Here is a 22,090-nt window from a genome sequence, read left to right on the forward strand (position 1 = left end):
GGGGGTAGACCAGGAGAAACTGGGGTGGAGCCAGGATCAAGATTGTGACAAGCATAATTGAATTCCAAAGGGAGTTCTGGCCATCACATTTAAAGGGACTACACACCTTTTGAATGCCTTCCCTCCATTAGAATAAGGAAGGATAGGGGTACCTTCTTTTGGAGCTCACAGAATTGGATCCCTTGGTCCAATCCCTTTGAAACTTAGAGGGTGTTTTGAGAAGAGGGAGTGGATGCTATGCTGAAGATTTGGTGCCTCTACCTCCAAAAACAGCGCCCCCCCCCCAACTCCAGATATCTGCAGATCAATTATCCATTATAACCTATGAGAATCCGTTTCCATAGGGAATGAGCGCCCAGCAGACATCCCCCCACCCCGCTTTCTGAGGACCCTGAAGCGGGAGGGGGAGCCTCCAAACCGGGGGGGTCTCATGTCCCCACCTGGGGATTGGCAACCCTACCACCACCACATATTTTTCCATCTTCAATAGCCCTCCCAGCCTTAAACCACCCCCTTTGGGAAGCCAGCTTCCAACACCAAAGTCCTAATAACTTTCCTATTGACACTATTAACAATTAGCCGTCGAGCAAAACAAAGTGCTCCCTTCACCCCCTGTGTCCTAGCCCCCGTTGCTAGGGCACTGCCATCACTCCCCCTTGTACTCCGTTGCCCAGGCAACGCCACAGACGCCCTCCCGTCCCCAGGGTTGCCAAGGCAACCAAGAGATTCCGTACCTTGGGCTTCTGCACCTGAGAGCTCCTCTAGTGCCTTCTCCTTCGCGCAAACTGCACACGGCCACTTGAGAAAACACCTCCCTCGGCGCGAGGGAGGGCGCGCGCCCGGGAGAGGCGTGGCCAAGGAAGCAAGCCCCGCCCCCTAACCCTGGAGGATCAGCCAAGACTAGGGGGGGGGGGTGGACACGCCGGGCCGTAGAGGAGCGGAGGGCTAGAAGGCCAGGGGAGGTGGGCGGCCGTCTGGACAAAGAGAAACAGAAATGACTTCGGCGGGCTGGCTCGATTCCCACTTCTTCCGGGTCAGAATCGACCTGTTTGTCGGGGTGGGTGAAAAAGGTTGCGTTGTAAGAAGACAGCGGTGCCACTCAGGGCTCCGATTGAGAGCCGGTTTTTGCTGGGAGCGCAGGCTGCACGTTACTCTTGACGGTCGCTGGGGAAATAGATAGATTGGCGTTCCGGTAACCAAGGCAACAGAACTCCTCCAGGGCGCCACCTGCAGTTGTCTGATCTCCTTTGTGGCGTCAGACAGATCGTGGGAAAGCTTTTAAAAATAATTCGAGGGAACTGTTTGTTTTATGGGTTGTTTTAATATTGGTAACTTTATGAGTTTTGTTTTATTATGTTTACATTATTATATTATACTTGTGAGCGGCCTCGTTCAGTCACGGCTGTCCCGTTGCCTTATAAATCTCAGCGCAAATTTAGAACCTGGGTCTCGCTGATCTCATTCCGACCTACTTGAATTAATTACCTGTTTCCTAATTCCGTGCTCCATGATTACATATGCGTGTGTTAAGTGCAGTTAAGTCGCTTCTGCTTTGTGGCGACCCTGAACGACCTCCAAAACGTATTATTAGAGCAGAACAACGCTGGAACCCAGTGGCACTTTGAAGACCAGTGAAGTTTATACCGAGCTAGTTTATAGTTTCTTGAGAGTCCCTTGGACCGCAAGAAGATCCAATCAGTCAGTCCTAAGGGAAATCAACCCTGACTGTTCCCTGGAAGGTCAGATGCTGAAGCTGGAGCTTTGGCCACCCAATGAGAAGGGAGCACTCGCTGGAGAAGACCCTGATGCTGGGAAAGGTAGAAGGGGTAGAAGGCAAAAGAAGAAGGGGAGGGCAAAAGATGAGATGGCTGGAGCTGGAAAGCATTACTGATGTGACTAACACGCATTTGAACAGGCTTCGGAGGATGGTAGAAGACAGGAGGGCCTGGTGTGACTTTGTCCAAGTTGATGGGGTGTGAACTGGCAGAGACTGACCAAGAGAGAGATCTTGGGGTCGTGATAGATAATTCACTGAAAATGTCAAGACAGTGTGCGTTTGCAATAAAAAAGGCCAACGCCATGCTGGGAATTACTAGGAAGGGAATTGAAAACAAATCAGCCAGTATCATAATGCCCCTGTATAAATCGATGGTGCGGTCTCATTTGGAGTACTGTGTGCAGTTCTGGTCGCCGCACCTCAAAAAGGATATTGTAGCATTGGAGAAAGTCCAGAGAAGGGGAACTAGAATGATTAAAGGGCTGGAGCACTTTCCCTATGAAGAAAGGTTGAAACGCTTGGGACTCTTTAGCTTGGAGAAACGTCGACTGCGGGGTGACATGATAGAGGTTTACAAGATAATGCATGGGATGGAGAAAGTAGAGAAAGAAGTACTTTTCTCCCTTTCTCACAATACAAGAACTCGTGGGCATTCGATGAAATTGCTGAGCAGACAGGTTAAAACGGATAAAAGGAAGTACTTCTTCACCCAAAGGGTGATTAACATGTGGAATTCACTGCCACAGGAGGTGGTGGCGGCCACAAGTATGGCCACCTTCAAGAGGGGTTTAGATAGAAATATGGAGCACAGGTCCATCAGTGGCTATTAGCCACAGTGTATGTGTGTATATAAAAATTTTTGCCACTGTGTGACACAGAGTGTTGGACTTGATGGGCCGTTGGCCTGATCCAACATGGCTTCTCTTATGTTCTTATGTCCATGGGGTTGCAAAGAAAGAATCAAACTCGACTGTGGGACTGAACAACAAAGTTTATACTGAGAATGAAATGTTGTTGGTCTTCAAGGTGCCACTGGACTCAGATTGTGTTCTGTTGCTTCAGACAAGGGGTGGCCAAACTATAGCGCGTGACTCTTGAAGCCCCCACCACCCTGTTGGCTGTCCTGGAGAAGGCATTTATCTCTTTAAACCACTTCTCCAACAAGCCAGCTGGCAGCTTTGAGAATGCATTTAAAGCTGCTTTCTTCCTTTCCCTTCTTCCCCCCTCCCCATCTATTTTCCTTCCTTCCTTCCCTTGCAGCTCTAAAACATCTGACATTTGTATCTTGCAGCTCTCAAACATCTGACGCTTATTCTATGTGGCTCTTACATTAAGCAAGTTTAGCCACCCTTGCTTCAGACCAACACAGCTACCCACCTGAATCTATTCCATGTTGTGTGGGTTCATTTAATAAAATTATGGAAATATGCCAGAGTTATTTGAGTGAATAGTTTGGCTCAAGGCTCTTTTTTTGTAGAAAAAGCCCTGTGGGAACTCATTTGCATATTAGGCCACACACCCTGAATCACCACTGTTTCACGTGGGGGGGGGGGTTGTAGAAAAGCCCAGCAGGAACTTATTAGGCCACATCCCCAGACACCAAAGCCAGCCGGAACTGCATTGCTGTGTGTTCCTGCTCAAAAAAAGCCCTGGTTTAGCTAATATTGCAGACCACTAGTTGGGAAAGGCTTTTATCAGATCTGTAGAGATCAGCTCCTCCAGAGGAGATTTACCAGAAGCTAAAGATGTAATAAGATTTCAGACTGTTACTGGGGGCCACTCAGTAACAGAGGCCCATTAGAACTGAATTGTAATTTCTGAGATGAGTATTGAGAAATTTTAGATTAAGTACTCGGAAATTTTGAGTATTGAGAAATTTTAAAGGTGGCTTTTATTTTAGTTCCTAAAACCTTTTGCCTGTACATATGTTTTAATTTGTAAAGGCCAATGGCCGCATAATACAATAATTTTTTCTACTACTACTGCTCTCTCTCTCGGCTTGGCTTCGCGAACGAAGATTTAAGAAGGGTGCAATAGTCCACGTCTGCTGCAGGCTCGCTGGTGGCTGACAAGACCAATGCGGGACAGGCAGGTCCGGCCACAGTGGCTGCAGGGAAAAGTCTGATTTAGGGTTGGTGCTGTAGCAGTGCGATTCTTCCTCAATCTCCTTTTGTCCTCAAGACCAGCTATGCGTGCGTTCTCAAAGGAAGAGACAGCCTGGTGGATGGTGTGCCTCCATGCTTTGCGATCTGAGGCTAGGTCAGACCACTGGTGATGGTCTGACCCTAACCCCCCCACCCCACCCCAACTACTACTGCTATTACTACTAAAATTACAGTATGTTACGTGCAAGATTGACCTAGTGAAAGTGTCTGGGGTTTCTATTTAGGGTCATCACATTCTGAAAAGCAAAAAAAGGGACATATTTCCCAACTGATTACTTCAAACAAGTGATCAAATGACAAATCTCATTTTAAGAGATACCCCAACTATTTAAGCTGTGATACTTGCTACTAACTAGGAATATTCCTAAACTTCCAACCCAAAAAGAGGATATTTTCATCAGCCCAATAGAGGATGGACACACATACACAAAAAAGGTTACATATCCTCTAAAAAGAGAACATCTGGTAACCTTAATTTAAAGAAATGACAATGTGGGGAAGCGTATGATGGATGTTTATAAACTACATGTGGAATAGAAAAGTTGGACAGGGAGGACCTTTTTGGCTTCTCTAAACTCAAGGGTACTCAATTAAGTCAATGAGCAATAGATTCTGGACAGGCAAAAAAACAAAAAGTAGTTATCCAGGGGCTGCACCAGCATTTCCTGAGGCAGGGCAACTGCCAGGAGCTAACGGTTCTAGGGTTGCCAACCTCCAGGGCTGGAGATTTCCCAAAATTATAACAGATCCCTACATGACAGAGATCAGTTCCCCTGGAGCAAATGGCTTCTTTGGAGGGTAGGCTGTATGGTGTTATACACCATACCCAGGCCTCAGATTCAGCAGGTGCTCACAGGAGCACAGCTCCTGAACCTTTCTGAGGGTTCCTCCTCCTCCTCCCCACCTTGTCCATTGAATAGAGGGTGCATCTGCATAACAATCCCTGGATGAGCTCCACCACCTATTTTACTACAAAATGACCCCCGACCTTACCCAATATAGTGTTATACCCCCCGTGCCCCACCCTTCCCGGGCCCAACCACCAAATCTCTAGGAATTTCCCAACCTGGAGTTGGCATCCCTAGGTCCTAGTGGGGCACTGCTGGTGACACATGCCCATGCCTTTCTCCTGCCCCTTGCCTGCATGCCCTTCCCCGTCTGTTTGCTTGAAATGCTCCGCTCACAGCTGCCCACCATCATTGGGGAAAGATGTATGGGACACAGAGACAAAGCCGCTAGCAGGCAGCAGGACTCTCCGCGGCATACACTGGCCAGTGTGGTCAGGGAAAGGGTGTACGGGTGGTGCAGGCATCTGAGTATAGCCAGAGCACCTCAAAATCTGGAATCAGCCCCTGTACTTGTTCATGCAACATGTAATTAAATCGAGGGATTCACTGCCCATGCATGTAGTAATGACCACCACCAGCATGACTGGTTTCAAAACGTTAGTTTCATGGCAGATGGGTTCATCAGTATCTACTGGCGAAGGTGAGTTAAGAAATAGCAGCTCTAGGAAGCAACATCAGCAAAAGGCTCTCTGTCCTGTTTATTGACCCTGCTGAGCAATTGGCGGATAATTATGTGAAATAGGTTACTATACTGGATTAGATGGGTCACTAGTCTGATCCAGCAGGGCACCTCTGATATTCTTAAGATTGTTCATTAGTACTAATCGTTTTGCTCCATATGATCCAAAAGATAGCAGCCCCGTGGTGCAGAGTGGTACAGCTGCAGTACTGCAGTTGGAGGCCTCTGCTCACAATTTGAGTTCGATCCCGGCGGAAGCTGGGTTCAGGTAGCCGGCTCAAGGTTGACTCAGCCTTCCATCCTTCCGAGGTCGGCAAATTGAGTACCCAGCTTGCTGGGGGGGAAGTGTAGATTACTGGGGAAGTCAATGGCAGACCACCCCATAAAAAGTCTGCCATGAAAATGCTGTGATGCGACGTCACCCCAGAGTTGGAAACGACTGGTGCTTTTCCCTTTCCAATCCATAATATGCCAGATGAAAAGATGCACATCCTATATGACAAATCAACTTTTGCTTATCACAGTGTTACTGAAATTCCACCAGGGTTGCCAACTCTGAGTTGAGAAATTCCTGGAGATTTGGGGGGGATGGAACCTGGAGAAGGCACGGTTTAGGGAAGGGAGGGACTTCAGCAGGGTAAGTGTCATAGAATCTACCTTCCAAAGCAGCCATTTTCCCCAGGAGAACATGTCTGTGTCGCCAAGAGGTTGGCAACCCTAAATCCTACTAACTGCAATTATAGAACATTGGCTGATGTTGGCACCATCAAGAGATGCAAACCACAATCGTAACCTTTGCCTCTGATGATTCAGTTCACATTGGAAGGAAGCGGACACAGGACACCATTGGGGAATTTACTGTCGAAACTTTAGATACGATGAGCAGCTTTCTTGTGAAATGTTCCTTATTTGGGGCAATCCCTCGGAAGGACTGGAAATGCCAACAAGACTATTTTTAAAGAACCTTTTGATTTGGCAACACACACAAAAAAGAGCCGTTGTAGACTTGCCAACTCACAAAATTGCAGAAGCAAGAAACCTTAATTTTAAAATTCTATTGCGACCAATGGAACGATGAGCTGTACTAAAAAAAAAGCACTCGATAATGAATGAATGACCTTTTCACTACAAGAAATACAATAGTTCCTTATTTATTTATTTATTTAGTAGGCTTATATTCCACCCTTCCCAGTAACTGGACTCACGGCTGATCAGAACATACAGTAATAACTATTAAAACCTACAATTCAGAGTTAGAACAATACATTAAAATTAAACAAACAGAAACAATAAATAAAGTGCACCGCAGGCGGGAAGGGCACATTGTACAGAATAAGCAATTACAGGCCCAGATTAAATGATGGTAGTAATAGCAGGATAGCACTGTAGTAAGACACAGTATCGGTACAAAGGAGGCCAACTGATGGAATAATAGCTGGCACCACTTGCTGCCTCAGCCAAAAGCCCGGCGGAGTAGCTCCGTCTTGCAGGCCCGACGAAATGGCAGTAGCTCAGGTAATTTCTGGATGCAATTCAAAGAGCTGGTTCTGATCTTAAAATATCTAAGCAGTTTGGGCCCAGGATATCTGCATAAATCTGTTCGTTCATTAAAACAAAAGTTCCCACCGTGGTGCCCAGGGCAGCCATGGCACTCACAGCACAGACACCTTTCCTGGCACCTGCCAGATGTTTTGAGAAAGTGGGCAAGGCCAGGTGGGGCTTTTGCCCAGAAAGGCCTCTTGGCCACTAGAGATTTGGTTGGCTGTACAGAGCTTTAGAGGAGCCCCGTGGCACAGAGTGGTAAAGCTGCAGTACTGCAGTCGAAGCTCTGCTCACTACCTGAGTTTGATCCCAGTAGAAGCTGGGTTCAGGTAGCCAACTCAAGGTTGACTCATCCCTCCTTCCTTCCAAGGTCGGTAAAATGAGTACTCAGCTTGCTGGGGGTAAAGTGTAGATCCCTGGGGAAGGCAATGGCAAACCACCCCATGAAAAAAAGTCTGCCGTGAAAACGTCATGATGTGATGTCATCCCATGTAGGGTTGCCAATCCCCAGGTGGGGGCAGGGGATCCCCCAGTTTGAGTTTGGAGGCCCTCTCCCCGTTTCAGGGTCATTAAAAAGTGGGGGGGGGGAGGGAAATGTCTGCTGGGTACTCCATTATTCCCTATGGAGACCAATTCCCATAGGGTATAATGGTGAATTGATCTGTGGGTATCTGGGGCTCTGGGAGGGCTGTTTTTGAGGTAGAGGCACCAAATATTTAGCATAGCATCCGGGGCCTCTCTACAACACACCTTCCAAGTTTCAAAAAGATTGGACCACAAAGTCCAATTCTATGAGCCCCAAAAGAAGGTGTCCCTATCCTTCATTATTTCCAATGGAGGGAAGGCACTTAAAAGGTGTGTGGTCCCTTTAAATGTGATGGCCAGACCTCCCTTTGGAGTTCAGTCCTGCTTGTCACATGCTACTGGACCCACCCCCAATGTCTCCTGGCTCCACCCCTAATGTTGCCAGATATCTCTTGAATTGGACTTGACAACCCTACCCCATGGGTCGGTTAAAACTTGGTGCTTGCACGGTGTGGGAATACCTTTAGCTTTGTTCTCTCTCTTTTTTTTAGAGTCTTAGAAACAATCCTTTGGAGACAGCTGCCACCAGAGCTCAAGGATGGGACAGAAGGGAAGGTGTAGCATCCATTTTGTGGCTGGCTCCACCTCCTTTGGCAGTCATTATGCTCTTCCTGGATTCCAAATGGCGAAACAAAGGGACATTCAAGTGTCTGGAACTGCATCTTCCCATAAGGTACACTGGTGCCTTTGTTACAGGAATTTAAGAAAGGTGATGTGGCCCTGGCCTGGATAGCCCAGGCAAGCTGCCCTGATCTTGTCAGATCTCGGGAGCTAAACCAGAGAGCAAGTTTGGTGTAGTGGCTAAGTGTGCGGACTCTTATCTGGGAGAACCAGGTTTGATTCCCCACTACTCCACTTGCACCTGCTGGAATGGCCTTGGGTCAGCCATAGCTTTGACAGAGGTTGTCCTTGAAAGGGCAGCTGCTGTGAGAGCCCTCTCAGCCCCACCCACCTCACAGAGTGTCTGTTGTGGGGGGAGAAGATATAGGAGATTGTAAGCCGCTTGGAGTCTCTGATTCAGAAAGAAGGGCAGGGTATAAATCTGCAGTCGTCTTCTTCTTTAAGCAGGGCTGACCTGGCAAGTACTTGGATGGGAGACCTCCTTGGAATACCAGCATTCAGGAGAACAGAGGCAGGCCTTATTCAGTCACCTCTCTGAATATCCTCCTGGCCCCCATTGGGAATCACTTGCAAGAGGTCGCCATGACTTCCAGGAGCAGATATATGCACCAAAAACATTAAGAAAAAAAAAGGGGGGGGGGGGGGAAGTGATGCAAAGCCTTTTCTGAAATAAAAAAAAAATCAGATCTTTGATTCTTTCTGATTTTCTCTCACATTTTAAAATTTTCCCTCATCTTTGATCTTGGGGATATTTACGCTATGATTTTATCGTGCTTTTATCTTCCCTCGTTTATTGTATTCCTAGTGCGTGTTTGAATTTTGTTACCTGCTTTGAGCAAAATTGCTGTTGTTATATGTGGAATGAAAATAAGGAGATTAAAAGGAAGATATACTAACCAGGGCTTTTTTTGAGCAGGAATGCACAGGAACACAGATCTGGCTGGCTTGGCGTCAGGGGGTGTGGCCTAATATGCAAACGATTCCCTGCTGGGCTTTTTCTATTAAAAAGCCCTGTGTGAAACAATTTCATTTTTTTTTTTCATTTCATTTTATTCGATTTATATCCCGCCCTCCCCCCTGAGGCGGCTCAGGGCGGCTATGGTGATGTCAGGGGTGTGTGGCCTAATGTGCAAATGAGCCCCTGCTGTGCTTATCTACCAAAAAAGCCCTGATTCTAACAGACTGGGGTATACAACAATCCTTTAAAAATAAGGCATTCTTATGAACATTATGTCTTGATAACAGGGTTGCCAAGTCCAATTTAAGAAATATCTGGGGACTTTGGGGGTGGAGCCAGGAGACATTGGGGCGGAGCCAAGAGCAAGGGTGTGACAAGCATAATTGAACTTCAAGGGAGTTCTGGCCATCACATTTAAGAGGACTGCACAAATTTTTAAATGCCTTCCTTCCATAGGAAATAATGAAGGATAGGGGCACCTTCTTTTGGGGCTCATAGAATTGGACCCCCTGGTCCAATCGTTTTGAAACTTGGGAGGTATTTTGGGGAGAGGCACAAGATGCTATACTGAAAATTTGGTGCCTCTATCTCAAAAAATAGCCCCCTCAGAGCCGCCGATACCTGCGGATCAATTCCCCATCATTCCCTATGGGAATCGTTCATGGAGGTGCATGATGGCTCTGGGGGAGGGGCTTCCCCTGCCGGCCGGCTGGCTGGGGGAGGGGGAAAGCCTGTAAAACCGGGGGATCCCCCTCTGGGACCTGGGGATTGGGAAGCCTACTTGATAAGCCACTTGGTTTGCCAGGTCACATGGCCACCAGTGGGGGATGGTGAGATGTGGTTTCCTGCTCCAGGTTAGGAAACTCATGAAGACTTGTGAGTGGAGCCCAAGGAGGACGTAGATAGTTCGGTGGGATACAGTACCATAGAGTTTCCCCTCCAAACCAGCCTTTTTCTCCATGAGAACAGATCTCTTTCGTCTGGAGATAAACTGTCGTTCCGGGGGAATCCCCAGGTCCCACCTGGAGGTTGGCATTCCTCCTCTGCATGCAGCTGCTGTGTTACCTTGGGTCAGTCACTGTTCTCTCGAGAGCAGTCCTCTCAGAACTCACTCAGCCCCACCTACCTCCCAGGGTGTCTGTTGTGAAGAGAGGAAGGGGATTGTAAGCCACTCTGAGACTGAGAGAAGGGGAGGAAGTATAAATCCAATTGCTTCTTCTTCTATAACACACTTGTTGCCAATTGAGTTGGATCATGCTTGCAAATTTTAAAGCAATATTTCGCCAGAACGGCTGTTTGCATCCAAAACCTTGAAAACAAATTGTCTTCTGTTTCTCTCTCCACTCTGTTCCAGATGTAGATTGTTCCATACACCATGTTCCAATGACCTTTCCTCTACTTCTAGATCAGCAACATTACTTCTGAGTCATTTAGTTAATGTAGTCCCGGCCTATTGTTTGAAATATCACGTGACTTGTTTGTTAGGGGAAGGGTTACTCATGCTTGGAGAATCATGTGATTCCAAACAAACTACCTCCTCCTCTAGGGTAGCCAACCTCCAGGTGGCCCCTGGAGAGTTCCCACGATTACAACTGACCAATTCCTCTGGAGAAAATGGCTGCTTTGAAGGGTGGACTGTATGGCACTATGCCCTGTGGAGGTCCATCCCCAAACCCTAAGCTCCATCCCCAAAATCTCCAGGTATTTCCCAACCCAGAGCTGGCAACCCTATCTTCTTCCCAGACCCATTCCACTATATGGGACTTACAGTGCAATCCTATGCAGAGTTACTGCAATCTAAATCCATTGAAACCAGTGGACTTAGACTGGGTTAACTCTCTGTAGCAGGGGTGGCCAAACTTGCTTAATGTATGAGCCAAACAGAATAAATGTCAGATGTTTGAGAGCCGCAAGACATGAACATCAGAGGAAGGAAGGAAGGAAGGAAGGAAGGAAGGAAGGAAGGAAGGAAGGAAGGAAGGAAGGAAGGAAGGAAGGGAGGGAGGGAGGGAGGGAGGGAGGGAGGGAGGGAGGAAGGAAGGAAGGAAGGAAGGAAGGAAGGAAGGAAGGAAGGAAGGAAGGAAGGAAGGAAGGAAGGAAGGAAGGAAGGAAGGAAGGAAGGAAGGAAGGAAGGTTGGTTCTACTGTGACCTCACAAAAGGTGTAGCAGCCGCCACTGGCAACAAACCTTTGCCACCCTATCAACAGCCCACATAGATGGCCTCCCAACACACAGCCTCCAAAGGCTGCCAAAATAGCCAGGGAGCCCTCTGCCACTGTAATGTGACTAGTTGGCAAGGAGCATTTCCTCAGAAGCCATGGCTGTCCCACCTTTCCTGTCTTTCCTGCCTTTTTCCTGTCATTCTCTCTCTCCCTCCTCCCCTCAGCTTCATCCCAGGTTGATTGGCTGAGAAGGCGATAGGATTGCCAACTCTAGGAAATTCCTGGAGATTTCAGGGATGGAGCCTGGAGAGGGTAGGGTTTGGGGAGGAGTGGTGCTTCAGAAAGTTACAATGCTAAAGACTCATCCCTTCAAACAAGCCATTTCCACTTGGGGAACCGCTATTGCCAATCTCCAGAAAAGCTGTGACACATTATTATCTATAGCCCTAATAAGTGTCTTCCAATCTTCAGTAAGGGCGAGCCACTTTTTATATTTTACCAGAGCCTTAAACTCTTTTTTCAGGTCCATAAACTTTGTCAGATGGCTTAGAGAGTTGGTACATTTGAATAATTGAAGTTTTTCTGATGTATCTTCTGCACTTCCCACCAAACCAAATATTTTTCTGTTCAGTTCTACAAAGTCTTGAAGGTTTTAAGCAAAGTGGCATGAAAAGATTTAAAATAGTAGATAAATGTTCCAACATATTCTGGGCATCTGTCTGGTTCATGAATTCATTAAGGATTAATGAATCTAAAAGTTCAAAGTCCAGGCTTTCAATTAAGTAAAGAGAAACAGTGTTGATAAGAGAATCCATGGAATGAAAATATCACAAAGGGAGAGAATGTGTCTTTCTGGAACTTTAAAATGATTTCGTATCTTCCTCAGCCCAATCCCTCTTAACAATAATAAACATCTTCGCAGAGCCACAGAAGAACATTAATACACAGATCAACACACCACATTCTAATCTCTGCACCCTGCTGAGGTTGCTTCCTTCCTGCTTTGGTCTCCACTGTGGAGAAAGACTGTACTTTTCCTAGGTAGAGGCCGCAAGGTAGGGAGAGGAGATGGAAAGCTAAAGTCAGATCAGTTCCCCTACAGGAAACAGCCACCTTGAGGAGCATACTCTATGGTATACCATAACGCAACCAAGCCAGACAAAAAAACCCAGATCACGCCACAAGCTCACGCTGATGCTAAAAGCTGCAAGGCTGAATATGACAGGGGAAAGTGGCAAAAATGCACTGCAAACAAAAGGAATGCTGAGTTTCAGCATCTGTGTGACAGTTGTCGTGTCCCCCACCCCCCCATGATTATTCTTTCTTGTCTCCATTGGGGGCCTCTTTCAGGGTTTTGAGGCACCACAGACAAACACACACTAATTTGGGGGGGGGAGCCAGAATCTGTTTCATCTGTGGCGGGAGGGAGGCAGCAAGGGTGGGGGGTGAGTGAATGCCAAGGGTTGGGAGTGGGTGGGAAGACAGCAAGGGTGTGGGTGAGTGAATGTCACAGGTATGGAGGGATAGTGGGGTGCCTAAGGTGTGGGGAGAGCTGAGAGGAAAAGGTGGTTGGGGATGTGTGATATTAAGACAGGGGAAGGGAAGTTGGGGGGTGGGAAGACACCAAGGGTTTGGAGGAGTGAATGCCTTGACTTGGGTGTGTGGATAGGAAGGGTGGGAGGGCATTCACCCAGAGCCACTTTCTAGAGCCCATTGTATTTTCCCTCACAACGGGCCTTATTCCTAGTTTTAATCATAATGCTCACTGACATCTTTGAAGAGCAATACTAGAATCACCCAGATAGTTTTAGGCGTCAGTTTCATCTCAGGTTCTTTTTTTTTTTTCTAAAGACCGGTTGCATCACAAAGGTTACATCCCTCACAGTCTCATAGCACAGCGCCACAGGTTGCCAGACTTTGGCGTTAGTGTAGCACAGGGTGCTCTAGCTGTTCAGTAATAAGAATTTCTATGAGGTGGTGCAGAGAAAAGAAGGAAACACCCCTTGCTGCAAGGTCACTGCCAGTTCGAGAAGCTGTCAGGGTCAACAGCAAATCCACGCAAGCACTGGCCATCTTATCTCCATAGGTCCACTAAGAAGATTAAAGCCTTGGCTATTAATTCTGTTAATAGATGAGGAGGCAAAACTTAGCAGAGGTTATTCACACCAAGCTGTGGAAGGGAAACAAGTAAACTGACTGTACTGGGGATCCCTCCTGGAATGAACAAAAATATATATATCTCCCTGAAGACATGAGACACCCAACTGGGTGGAGACCCTAGCTTTCCCCTTCTGGGCATGGAGGTATTTTCAAGGTGAACTGGATCAAAGCACAAACACCTTGTCCATTTAGCAAGGAGACTGTCAAGTTCCGTCCTTGGGAGGAGGCTGGATAACATCTGTCAGGTACAGAAAAATTGGCCGTAGTTCTGAGATGCGTAGAGTAGACTGCCTTGTTAGGACATTCCCAGGACCCCTCTAGTCCTTTATAGGTGTATAGTCGTTGACTTGTCCATGCTACTGTGTTTATTAAGATCTTCATAGAATGGCCTTGATTCAAACCAGAAATCATTTGCCTACCTGCTGCGGTCAATGTTCCCTTTAAGCTGAGTTAGCATGAGCTAGCTCACCGTTTTTTAGCCTCCGGCTCACACATTTTTGTCTTAGCTCAGGAAGAACAGCCCCAGAGCAAGCTAATTTACACAGTAGCATGCAATTTTAATACCAGTTGCTCACAAAGTAGAATTTTTGCTTACAAGACTCCACAGCTTAGAGGGAGTATTGGCTGCAGTATAATCCCTTGCCCCCCGCCCCCCCCCCGCAAATGTTCCCTCTAAGTTGAGTTAGTGTGAGTTAGCTCCACAGTTCTTTTAGCCTCTGGCTCACACATTTGTGCCTTACCTCAGGAAAAATGGCCCCAGAGCAAACTAATTTTTGCAGTAGCTCACAACTTGAATGCCTGTAGCTCACAACGTAAAAATTTTGCTCACAAGACGCCACAGCTTAGAGGGAGTATTGATCCCCCCCTTGCCATGTGACGGAAGAGATCAGGGCAATGGCCCCTTATTGGTCTCTGCCCCCACCCACCAGCAACCATCGCAGGTAGGTTTGGCTATGAAAAAGTGGCAGGTCCAAGGTCACCTGGTTTCCTTCACAGGTGAGCTGAAATTTTAACCTGGGTCTTTGTACTCTGGCCTCTGTACCACACTTTATCTCTGGAACAGCTTTTAGGCAAAACTGCAGAAATCCAATGTTTTAAACCTGTTCTCGGCCACGTTTCTGACCTACGATGTTCATTTATTTATTTATCACACAACATCTGACCAAAGAGAGATTGTACCTTTGCGCGCTATTCACTCCCAATGTATGGCCTTTCAAATAGGGATGCAGTCAGGCTGTACATGCGACCCAATCAGTGGTGGTGGAAAGTCCTAGGCAATGTTCCCTCTAAGCTGCAGTTTTGTGAGCAAAACTTGTACTTTGTGAGCTTCTGGCATTCAAATTGTGAGCTGCTGCATAAATTATTGTGCTCTGAGGTGTTCCTTCCCGAGCTAAGACAAAAATCTGTGAGTTGGAAGCTAAAAAATCTGTGAGCTAGCTCATGCTAACTCAACTTAGAAGGAACACTGGTCATGGCCACTGTAGGGAGACCCCAGTAGGGTTTTCAGAACAAGAAGATATTGGAAGATGAAGAAGAAGATATTGGATTTATATCCCGCCCTCCACTCCGAAGAGTCTCAGAGCGGCTCACAATCTCCTTTACCTTCCTCCCCCACAACAGACACCCTGTGAGGTGGGTGGGGCTGAGAGGGCTCTCCCAGCAGCTGCCCTTTCAAGGACAACCTCTGCCAGAGCTATGGCTGACCCAAGGCCATTCCAGCAGGTAAGTGGAGGAGTGGGGAATCAAACCCGGTTCTCCCAGATAAGAGTCCGCACACTTAACCACTACACCAAACTGGAGAGCCAAGAAGAGACAAGACGAATTTTGCTGTTGCTTGCCTCTCTATACCAACTCTGGACTCACCTGGGGGGTTTCCTATCCAAGTACTGATGATGGTTGACCCTGCTTAACTTCCAAGATCTGACAAGATCAGGCCAGCCTGGACCATCCAGGCCAGACAAGCCAATCATTACATTTTTAAAAACAAGTCTACATTATCAACAGTCTCTGTCTTGCAATAGTAATGGAGCAGATCTACTTTGAAACTTATATAGCTGTATTCAGTGAAGCCTTCTCCTAAGAATTCTTAGGATTTCGCTGTACATAATATTGCCAGGTCTCCCCTGGACACTGGTGGGGAGCAATGCTCTCTCCAGTTTGGTGTAGCCAGTTTGGTGTTGTGGTTAAGTGCGTGAACTCTTATCTGGGAGAACTGGGTTTGATTCCCCACTCCTCCACTTGCAGCTGCTGGAATGGCCTTGGGTCAGCCATAGCTCTCGCAAGAGTTGTCCTTGAAAGGGCAGCTTCTGGGAGAGATCTCTCGGCCCCACCCACCTCTTCTTCTCCTCTAAGCTGTAGAATCTTGTGAGCAAAAATTCTACTTTGTGAGCTACTGGCAGGCCTTGAATTCAGCAGGTGCTCACAGGAGCACAGCTCTTGAACCTTTCTAAGGGTTCTCCCCCACAGACACCTACCTACCTTGTCCATTGAATAGTAGGTGCAGCTGCATAACAATCCCAGGATGAGCTCCACCACCTATTTTTCTACAAAATGACCCCTGGCTACTGGTATTAAAGTTGTGAGCTACTGCATAAATTATTGTGCTCTGGGGGTCATCCTTCCTGACCTAAGACAAAAATGTGTGAGCTGGAGGCTAAAAATATGTGAGCTAGCTCACGCTAACTCAGCTTAGAGGAAACACTAGTGGGGAAGTAGGGTTACCAGCTAGAAATCATTTCCCAGCGGCATGCCTACCTTCTGTAGTCAATGTTCCCTCTAAGCTGAGTTAATATGAGCTAGCTCACAGTTTTTTAGACTCTGGCTCACGCATTTTTCTACAAAACCCCACCGGGGTGTTTAAATGGGGAGGGAAGCCTGGGAGCTGCCTTTGGCATCTCCCCGTCTTGTGCGGAGACTGCAAAGGCAGGCAATCTGCCTCCTCTCCCCATGAAAACACCCCACCGGTGACCCGGTATTGAGACCTCTGTGACCCAGGGCCGGGTCGCAACCCTACAAATGGGAAACACTGCTCTAAAGCATCCATTTTCTCCAGGGGAACTGATCTCCGTACTCTGGAGATGAGCTATAATTCCAGGGGATTCCCCACATCCCACCCGAAGACTGGCATCCCTAATTGTACAAGAGGTTTGTGGGCCTTTTTTGATTCCAATTATGATTCTTCTAGCTCAAAGCCCTCGGTTAAGGCTGCAGCGATGGTTTCCCTTTTTCTTGACAAGACCCTGATTAAGAACAACAGTGACAATGACGAATATGAACTGGAACGTGAGATCATCCGAGCCCTGGAGAATAAAGTGATTCTGCTGTATTTCGGCTCTGGAGAATGCCCTCAGTGCCAGGAGTTCGCGCCCATCCTGAAAAAGTTTTTTAGGAGACTCATGGATGAATTTTACGTGGTGCGCCCATCCCAGATGGTATTGATTTACGTGTCTATGGATGAGACGGAGGAACAGCAAGACGAGTTCCTGAAGAACATGCCCAAAAGATGGTTTTTCTTGCCCTTTCTGGATGAATTAAAAAAGTAAGAGCTTCACAGTTTGAACAGAAGTGTGTGTGTGTGTGTGTACGCATGGGACGGGGTGTGCACACATGTGTGTAGTGCCTTAAAGCAGAGGTCCCTAACTCCCGGTCCGTGCACCAGTACTGGTCCGTGACCTGTTAGCAACCGGGCCATGAGTTGTATAATTATTTCGTTATATATTACAATGACATGGGATTTATATCCTGCTCTCCACTTCGAATTTCAGAGTCTCAGAACGGCTCACAATCTCCTTTACCTTCCTCTCCCACAATAGACACCCTGTGAGGTGGTTAGGGCTGAGAGAGCTCTCCCCAGAAGCTGTCCTTTCAAGGGCAGCTCCTTTCAAGGACAGCTCTGCGAGAGCCATGGCTGATCCAAGGCCATTCCAGCAGCTGCAAGTGGAGGAGCGGGGAATGAAACCCGGTTCTCCCAGATAAGAGTCCGCACATTTAATCACCACACCAAACTAATAGAAATAAACCATCCCCTCCCTCCCCCAGTCCATGGAAAAATTGTCTTCCACAAAACCGGTCCCTGGTGCCAAAAAGTTTGGGGACCACTACCGTAAACTCACTTTTGACTTATGGGAAGGCTATGAATTAATTACCTCCCAAACATCCTATTGTTAGCAGCCTCGCTCATGTCTTGCAAACTGAGGGCCCTTGTGGCTTCCTCAGGACTCATTTTGGGCAGCAGCTCACAGGAGCAGAGCTCTGGAACCTCTAAATTTTATTACACCCCTTCCCCCCAAAAAATACTTGCTTCTGGGCTCCATTGTTCAACCCCCCACCCCATGAGAATTTTGCTAAACTCTTAAAATTTTGCAAACTTTCTAATATTTTTTCACACACAAAAAAAGAGAGAGAGAGAGAATAACCAAAACATATAAAACAAACGGATGGAAATTTTCATCATGCCACTATGGCCACATAGGAGAAAGTAATTTTAAAAGTATGATGGGAGAAGGGTTTTTTATTATGGCAACTATAATCCAAAAAGCATTTTAAGGTAGATGCTGAGCTGATATAATCTAGTACACCTTTTGGTGATGCCAGGGGGTGTGTGGCATATGCAAAATGGGTTGGGCTAATGAGCTCCAGCACCTCTTTTTCTACTAAACAATTGTAGAAAAAAGGGCTTCCTTGATTGACCCCGTCCATCTCTTGTTGGGTCTTCCTCTTTTCCTGCTACCTTGAAGTGTTCCTAGTATTGCTGTCTTTTACTTGATCATTTTAATTCTGTGGGGTTTTGAATTTGCAACCTGATCTTTTGGTGTGGTTTTAATCTGTGCTTTATTTTAAAAAATCTGGTGGATTGGATTACGACATTTGGTGTCCTCACTGTCTGGCGCTGCTCCATTAGCTGCTTTGAGTCTGAAGAGTCAAGATGGGATATAAATGCTAAAAATAAGCACATAATCAGGGCTTTTCTTGTAGCAGGAAGTCCTTTACATATTAGGCCACACACCCTTGATGTAGCTAGGGTTGCCAAGTCCAATTCAAGAAATATCTGGGGACTTTGGGGGTGGAGCCAGGAGCAAGGTAGTGACAGGCATAATTGAACTCCAAAGGGAGTTCTGGCCATCAGATTGAAAGGAACTGCATACCTTTTAAATGCCTTCCCTCCATTTGGAATACTGAAGGATAGGAGCACCTTCTTTGGGGGTTCATAGAATTGGACCCCCTGGTCCAATTTTTTTGAAATTTGGAGGGTGTTTTGAGAAGAGGCATCAGTTGCTATGCTGCACATTTGGTGTCTCTACCTCAAAAAACAGCTCCCCAGGGCCCCAGATACCCGCGGATCAATTTTCAATTATACCCTATGGGAATCGGTCTCCATAGGGAATAATAGAACGCCCAGCAGACAGCTCCCCTTCCACCCACTTTCTGATTACCCTGAAGCGGGGGGAGGGCCTCCAAACCGGGGATCCCCTGCCCCCACCTGGGGATTGGCAACCCTAGATGTAGCAAATCTTCCTGGAGCTTACAGTAGGCGCTGTACTAAAAGCCCTGTAAGCTCTTGGAGGATTGGCTACATCAGGGATGTGGGGCCTAATATGAAAAGGAGCTCCTGCTACAAAAAAAGCCCTGCAAGTAATTAATATTCCACTTTTCAATATAGGTTTCTCTATAAAAATTACAGCCGCAGCTTATTTTCCTCTCACGTATTCCTGAAATATTCGTTCTATGCTGCTTTATCTTCAATATTATTCCATTCCTGATTTCGGTATGTCTGTTGCTGGGTGGTATAAATGCCAGCCCCTTCCTTCCAGGGTGAGAGATCTAGGACTCCCAAGCCCACGGTCCAGGCAGGGGTTCTACCGCCCGGGAGGTTTCCAACCCGTTGGCCCATAATGGGTCAGCTGGGGGAAGCTCCCCCCACGTCGCTGGAGTGATGACGTCACCCATGAGTGATGTTATCGTGCTGCCGATGTCACACGCAGGCCACTCCAGGCGTTTCCAGGAAAACGCTATGGTTTTCCCAGACACTCTAGCAATTTGGGAGGGAAAACTAGAGGCTGGGGGGGACTTGGCAACCCTAGAGAGCTCCCTTTTGAAAAAATATTTCCAGTTGATATATCCAGGAGTTGTTTTGTAGAAAAATAGTTGGCAGAGCTCATTAGCATAACTCACTAGCATATGCCGCCCTCCCCAGCCAAAACCAACCCAATGCAAGAAAAGAGAGCCCTGAGTGAGTGATGCCTGCTTGGGATGGCTAGAGATCCAGCCAGCCCAAGCAGGCCTCGCTGACCTGGGGCTCTCCTGGGCTACCCCCTCCCCAACCAAAAGGCCAGCAAGTCACCCGCCACCCAAAATCACATAAGAAGTGAAGAAAGGGCGGCATGGGCTTCTCCAGGGGTTAATGAGGGCTGCTGGGGGCATGGCAAAGCTCCTGGTGGCTGGCTGGCTGCCCGCTCTCCTAATTCAGGGATTGTTATGCAGCTGCACCTACTATTCAATGGACAAGGTAGGTGGGGAGGAAGAAGGGGAACCCTCAGAATGGTTCAGAAGCTGTACTCCTGTGAGCTCCTGCTGAATCTGAGGCCTGGATAAATTCAATGATCTAATGATGGCCTTCATTGGTTATTTGCCTAGATGGGTAAAGGATAAGAGCCAATTTGAGGTAGTGGTTAAGTGCACGGACTCTTATCAGGGAGAACCAGGTTTGATTCCCCACTCTTCCACTTGCAGCTGCTGGAATGGGGTCAGTTATAAGCTCTCGCAGAGCTGTCCTTGAAATGCTTGAGAATTGATCCGCAGGTATCTGGGGCTTGGGGAGGGGGGCTGTTTTTTGAGGTAGATGCACCAAAGTTTCAGCATAGCATCCAGTACCTCTCCTCAAGACACTTCCCAAGCTTCAAAAAGATCGGACCAAGGGGCCCAATTCTATGAGCCCCCACAGAAGGTGCCCCTATCCTTCATTATTTCCGGTGGAGGGGAAGCATTTAAAAGGTGTGCGGTCCCTTTCAATGTGATGGCCAAAACTTATTTCGTAGATCAATAGTGCTTGTCACAACCTGGCTCCACCCGTCTCCTGGCTCCACCCTACAAAGTCCCCAGATATTTCTTGAATTGGATCTGGCAACCTTATTGGCAACTCTCCATTTCCAATCCCTGTTCCTCATCCTCAGCTGCCAATATGATGGGGACAGGGCAGGATAGAGTACATGATCCTAAACATTATGTGGGAGGGGAGAACTCCATGAGTGCGTGCCCTTAACTGTGTCTTTTGTTTGACAACAAGAAGAAGAAAACTGCAGACTTATACCCTGCCATTTCCTCTAAATCAGAGACTCAGAGTGGCTTACAATCTCCTATATCTTCTCCCCCCACAACAGACACCCTGTGAGGTGGGTGGGGCTGAGAGGGCTCTCACAGCAGCTGCCCTTTCAAGGACAACTCCTGCGATAGCTATGGCTGACCCAAGGCCATTCCAGCAGCTGCAAGGGGAGGAGTGGGGAATCAAACCCGGTTCTCCCAGATAAGAGTCCGCACACTTAACCACTTCACCAAACTGGCAGTGTTGTGTACTGGACTCAAGTGAAAACTGAATTGGGTGTTCCTGCCTGGTTCATTGGAGCCATACGAACGGAGCTTGGGAACAACGGGCAGCAGGATCCAAATCCCTGCTGTCCTGCACCAATCACAGGTGCCCTGCTGGTTTGAATGATCCAAAGCGGTTGCACAGGAACCGAGTTGTTTATAGTTGGCCCCGCTGGCCCAGTTCCCCAGTCTTTTAGTGCAGCCTTGTACCATGCTGTATCTAATAAAGAGCTGATTATCACTACCACTTCCCCTCTTCAGTGCATTGAACCCACTATATTACAACAAGCATCAGCTGTCATTTCATCCCAAGATGATTCCAGGGCAAAGGGAATAAATGAACACCAAACCAGCACTTATCTCTTTGTCATACCTGTCCTCTGCCTTAGTATTCTTCTTGCTCTCCAGAGCTTCATCTTTCATTCTTTATCGTTTCCCAGGGAACTGGAAATAAAATTCTCTGTGAAGGACCCCCCAGTGGTGGTGGTACTGAAGCCAAACGGAGAGGTCATTGTGGCCAACGCGGTGGAGGAGATCAAGGAACTGGGCCCAGCTTGCTTCCAAAACTGGCAGGAGGCCGCTGAACTGGTAGACAGGAACTTCCTCCTGGCCCAGGATTTCGACGATATACAGTGGAAGAGCGTCACGGATCCCGTCCGTAGGCTAAAGTACAAGGTGGAAAAGAAGAAAAGGAAACAAAGGAGTAACCAGAAAGACGATGAAGATGATGAAGATGATAAGTCCGCTTGATGGGTCATTTCCTTTCGTTTGAAATTCTGATGAAGTTGACCCTTCCCAAAGCAAAGATCTGTGAATGTCATGTGTCAAAGTCGCAGGATATCACAGTCAAAGTCGCAGAAACTGTAATCGGGCACAGAATTCTGCTTCCACAAAGCGTCAAGTTTCTTTCATTTCCTACTCCTGACGGTGAACATACCTCTGGACATGTGTAGGCAATGGACTTTTTCTCATTCTCATTTTTCTCCCCTGTAAGTTCCTGGGTTTTTTCCAA

At 47.4% G+C, this 22,090-nt stretch overlaps 2 protein-coding genes across 2 annotated transcripts in view; one reads left to right on the forward strand and one right to left on the reverse strand.

Annotated features, from left to right (window-relative positions):
- SLC27A1 (solute carrier family 27 member 1) overlaps positions 1-803 on the reverse strand; it is a 77,428-nt gene extending 76,625 nt beyond the window's left edge. Inside the window, exon 1 of the mRNA XM_060252637.1 lies at positions 735-803. The gene's annotated coding sequence lies outside the window, so the exon portion shown is untranslated. The remainder of the gene's footprint in view (positions 1-734) is intronic.
- A 12,775-nt stretch (positions 804-13,578) lies between these two features.
- On the forward strand, positions 13,579-21,828 carry NXNL1 (nucleoredoxin like 1). Its single transcript, XM_060252941.1, has 3 exons — positions 13,579-13,742; positions 16,682-17,035; positions 21,519-21,828. Exons 2-3 carry the CDS (start codon positions 16,710-16,712, stop codon positions 21,826-21,828), a joined length of 636 nt encoding a protein of 211 aa, XP_060108924.1. The 5' UTR covers positions 13,579-13,742; positions 16,682-16,709.
- The last annotated feature ends 262 nt before the right edge of the window (positions 21,829-22,090 follow it).

This window comes from Heteronotia binoei, chromosome 13 (genome assembly GCF_032191835.1).
Source record: "Heteronotia binoei isolate CCM8104 ecotype False Entrance Well chromosome 13, APGP_CSIRO_Hbin_v1, whole genome shotgun sequence".
Lineage (NCBI taxonomy): Eukaryota > Metazoa > Chordata > Lepidosauria > Squamata > Gekkonidae > Heteronotia > Heteronotia binoei.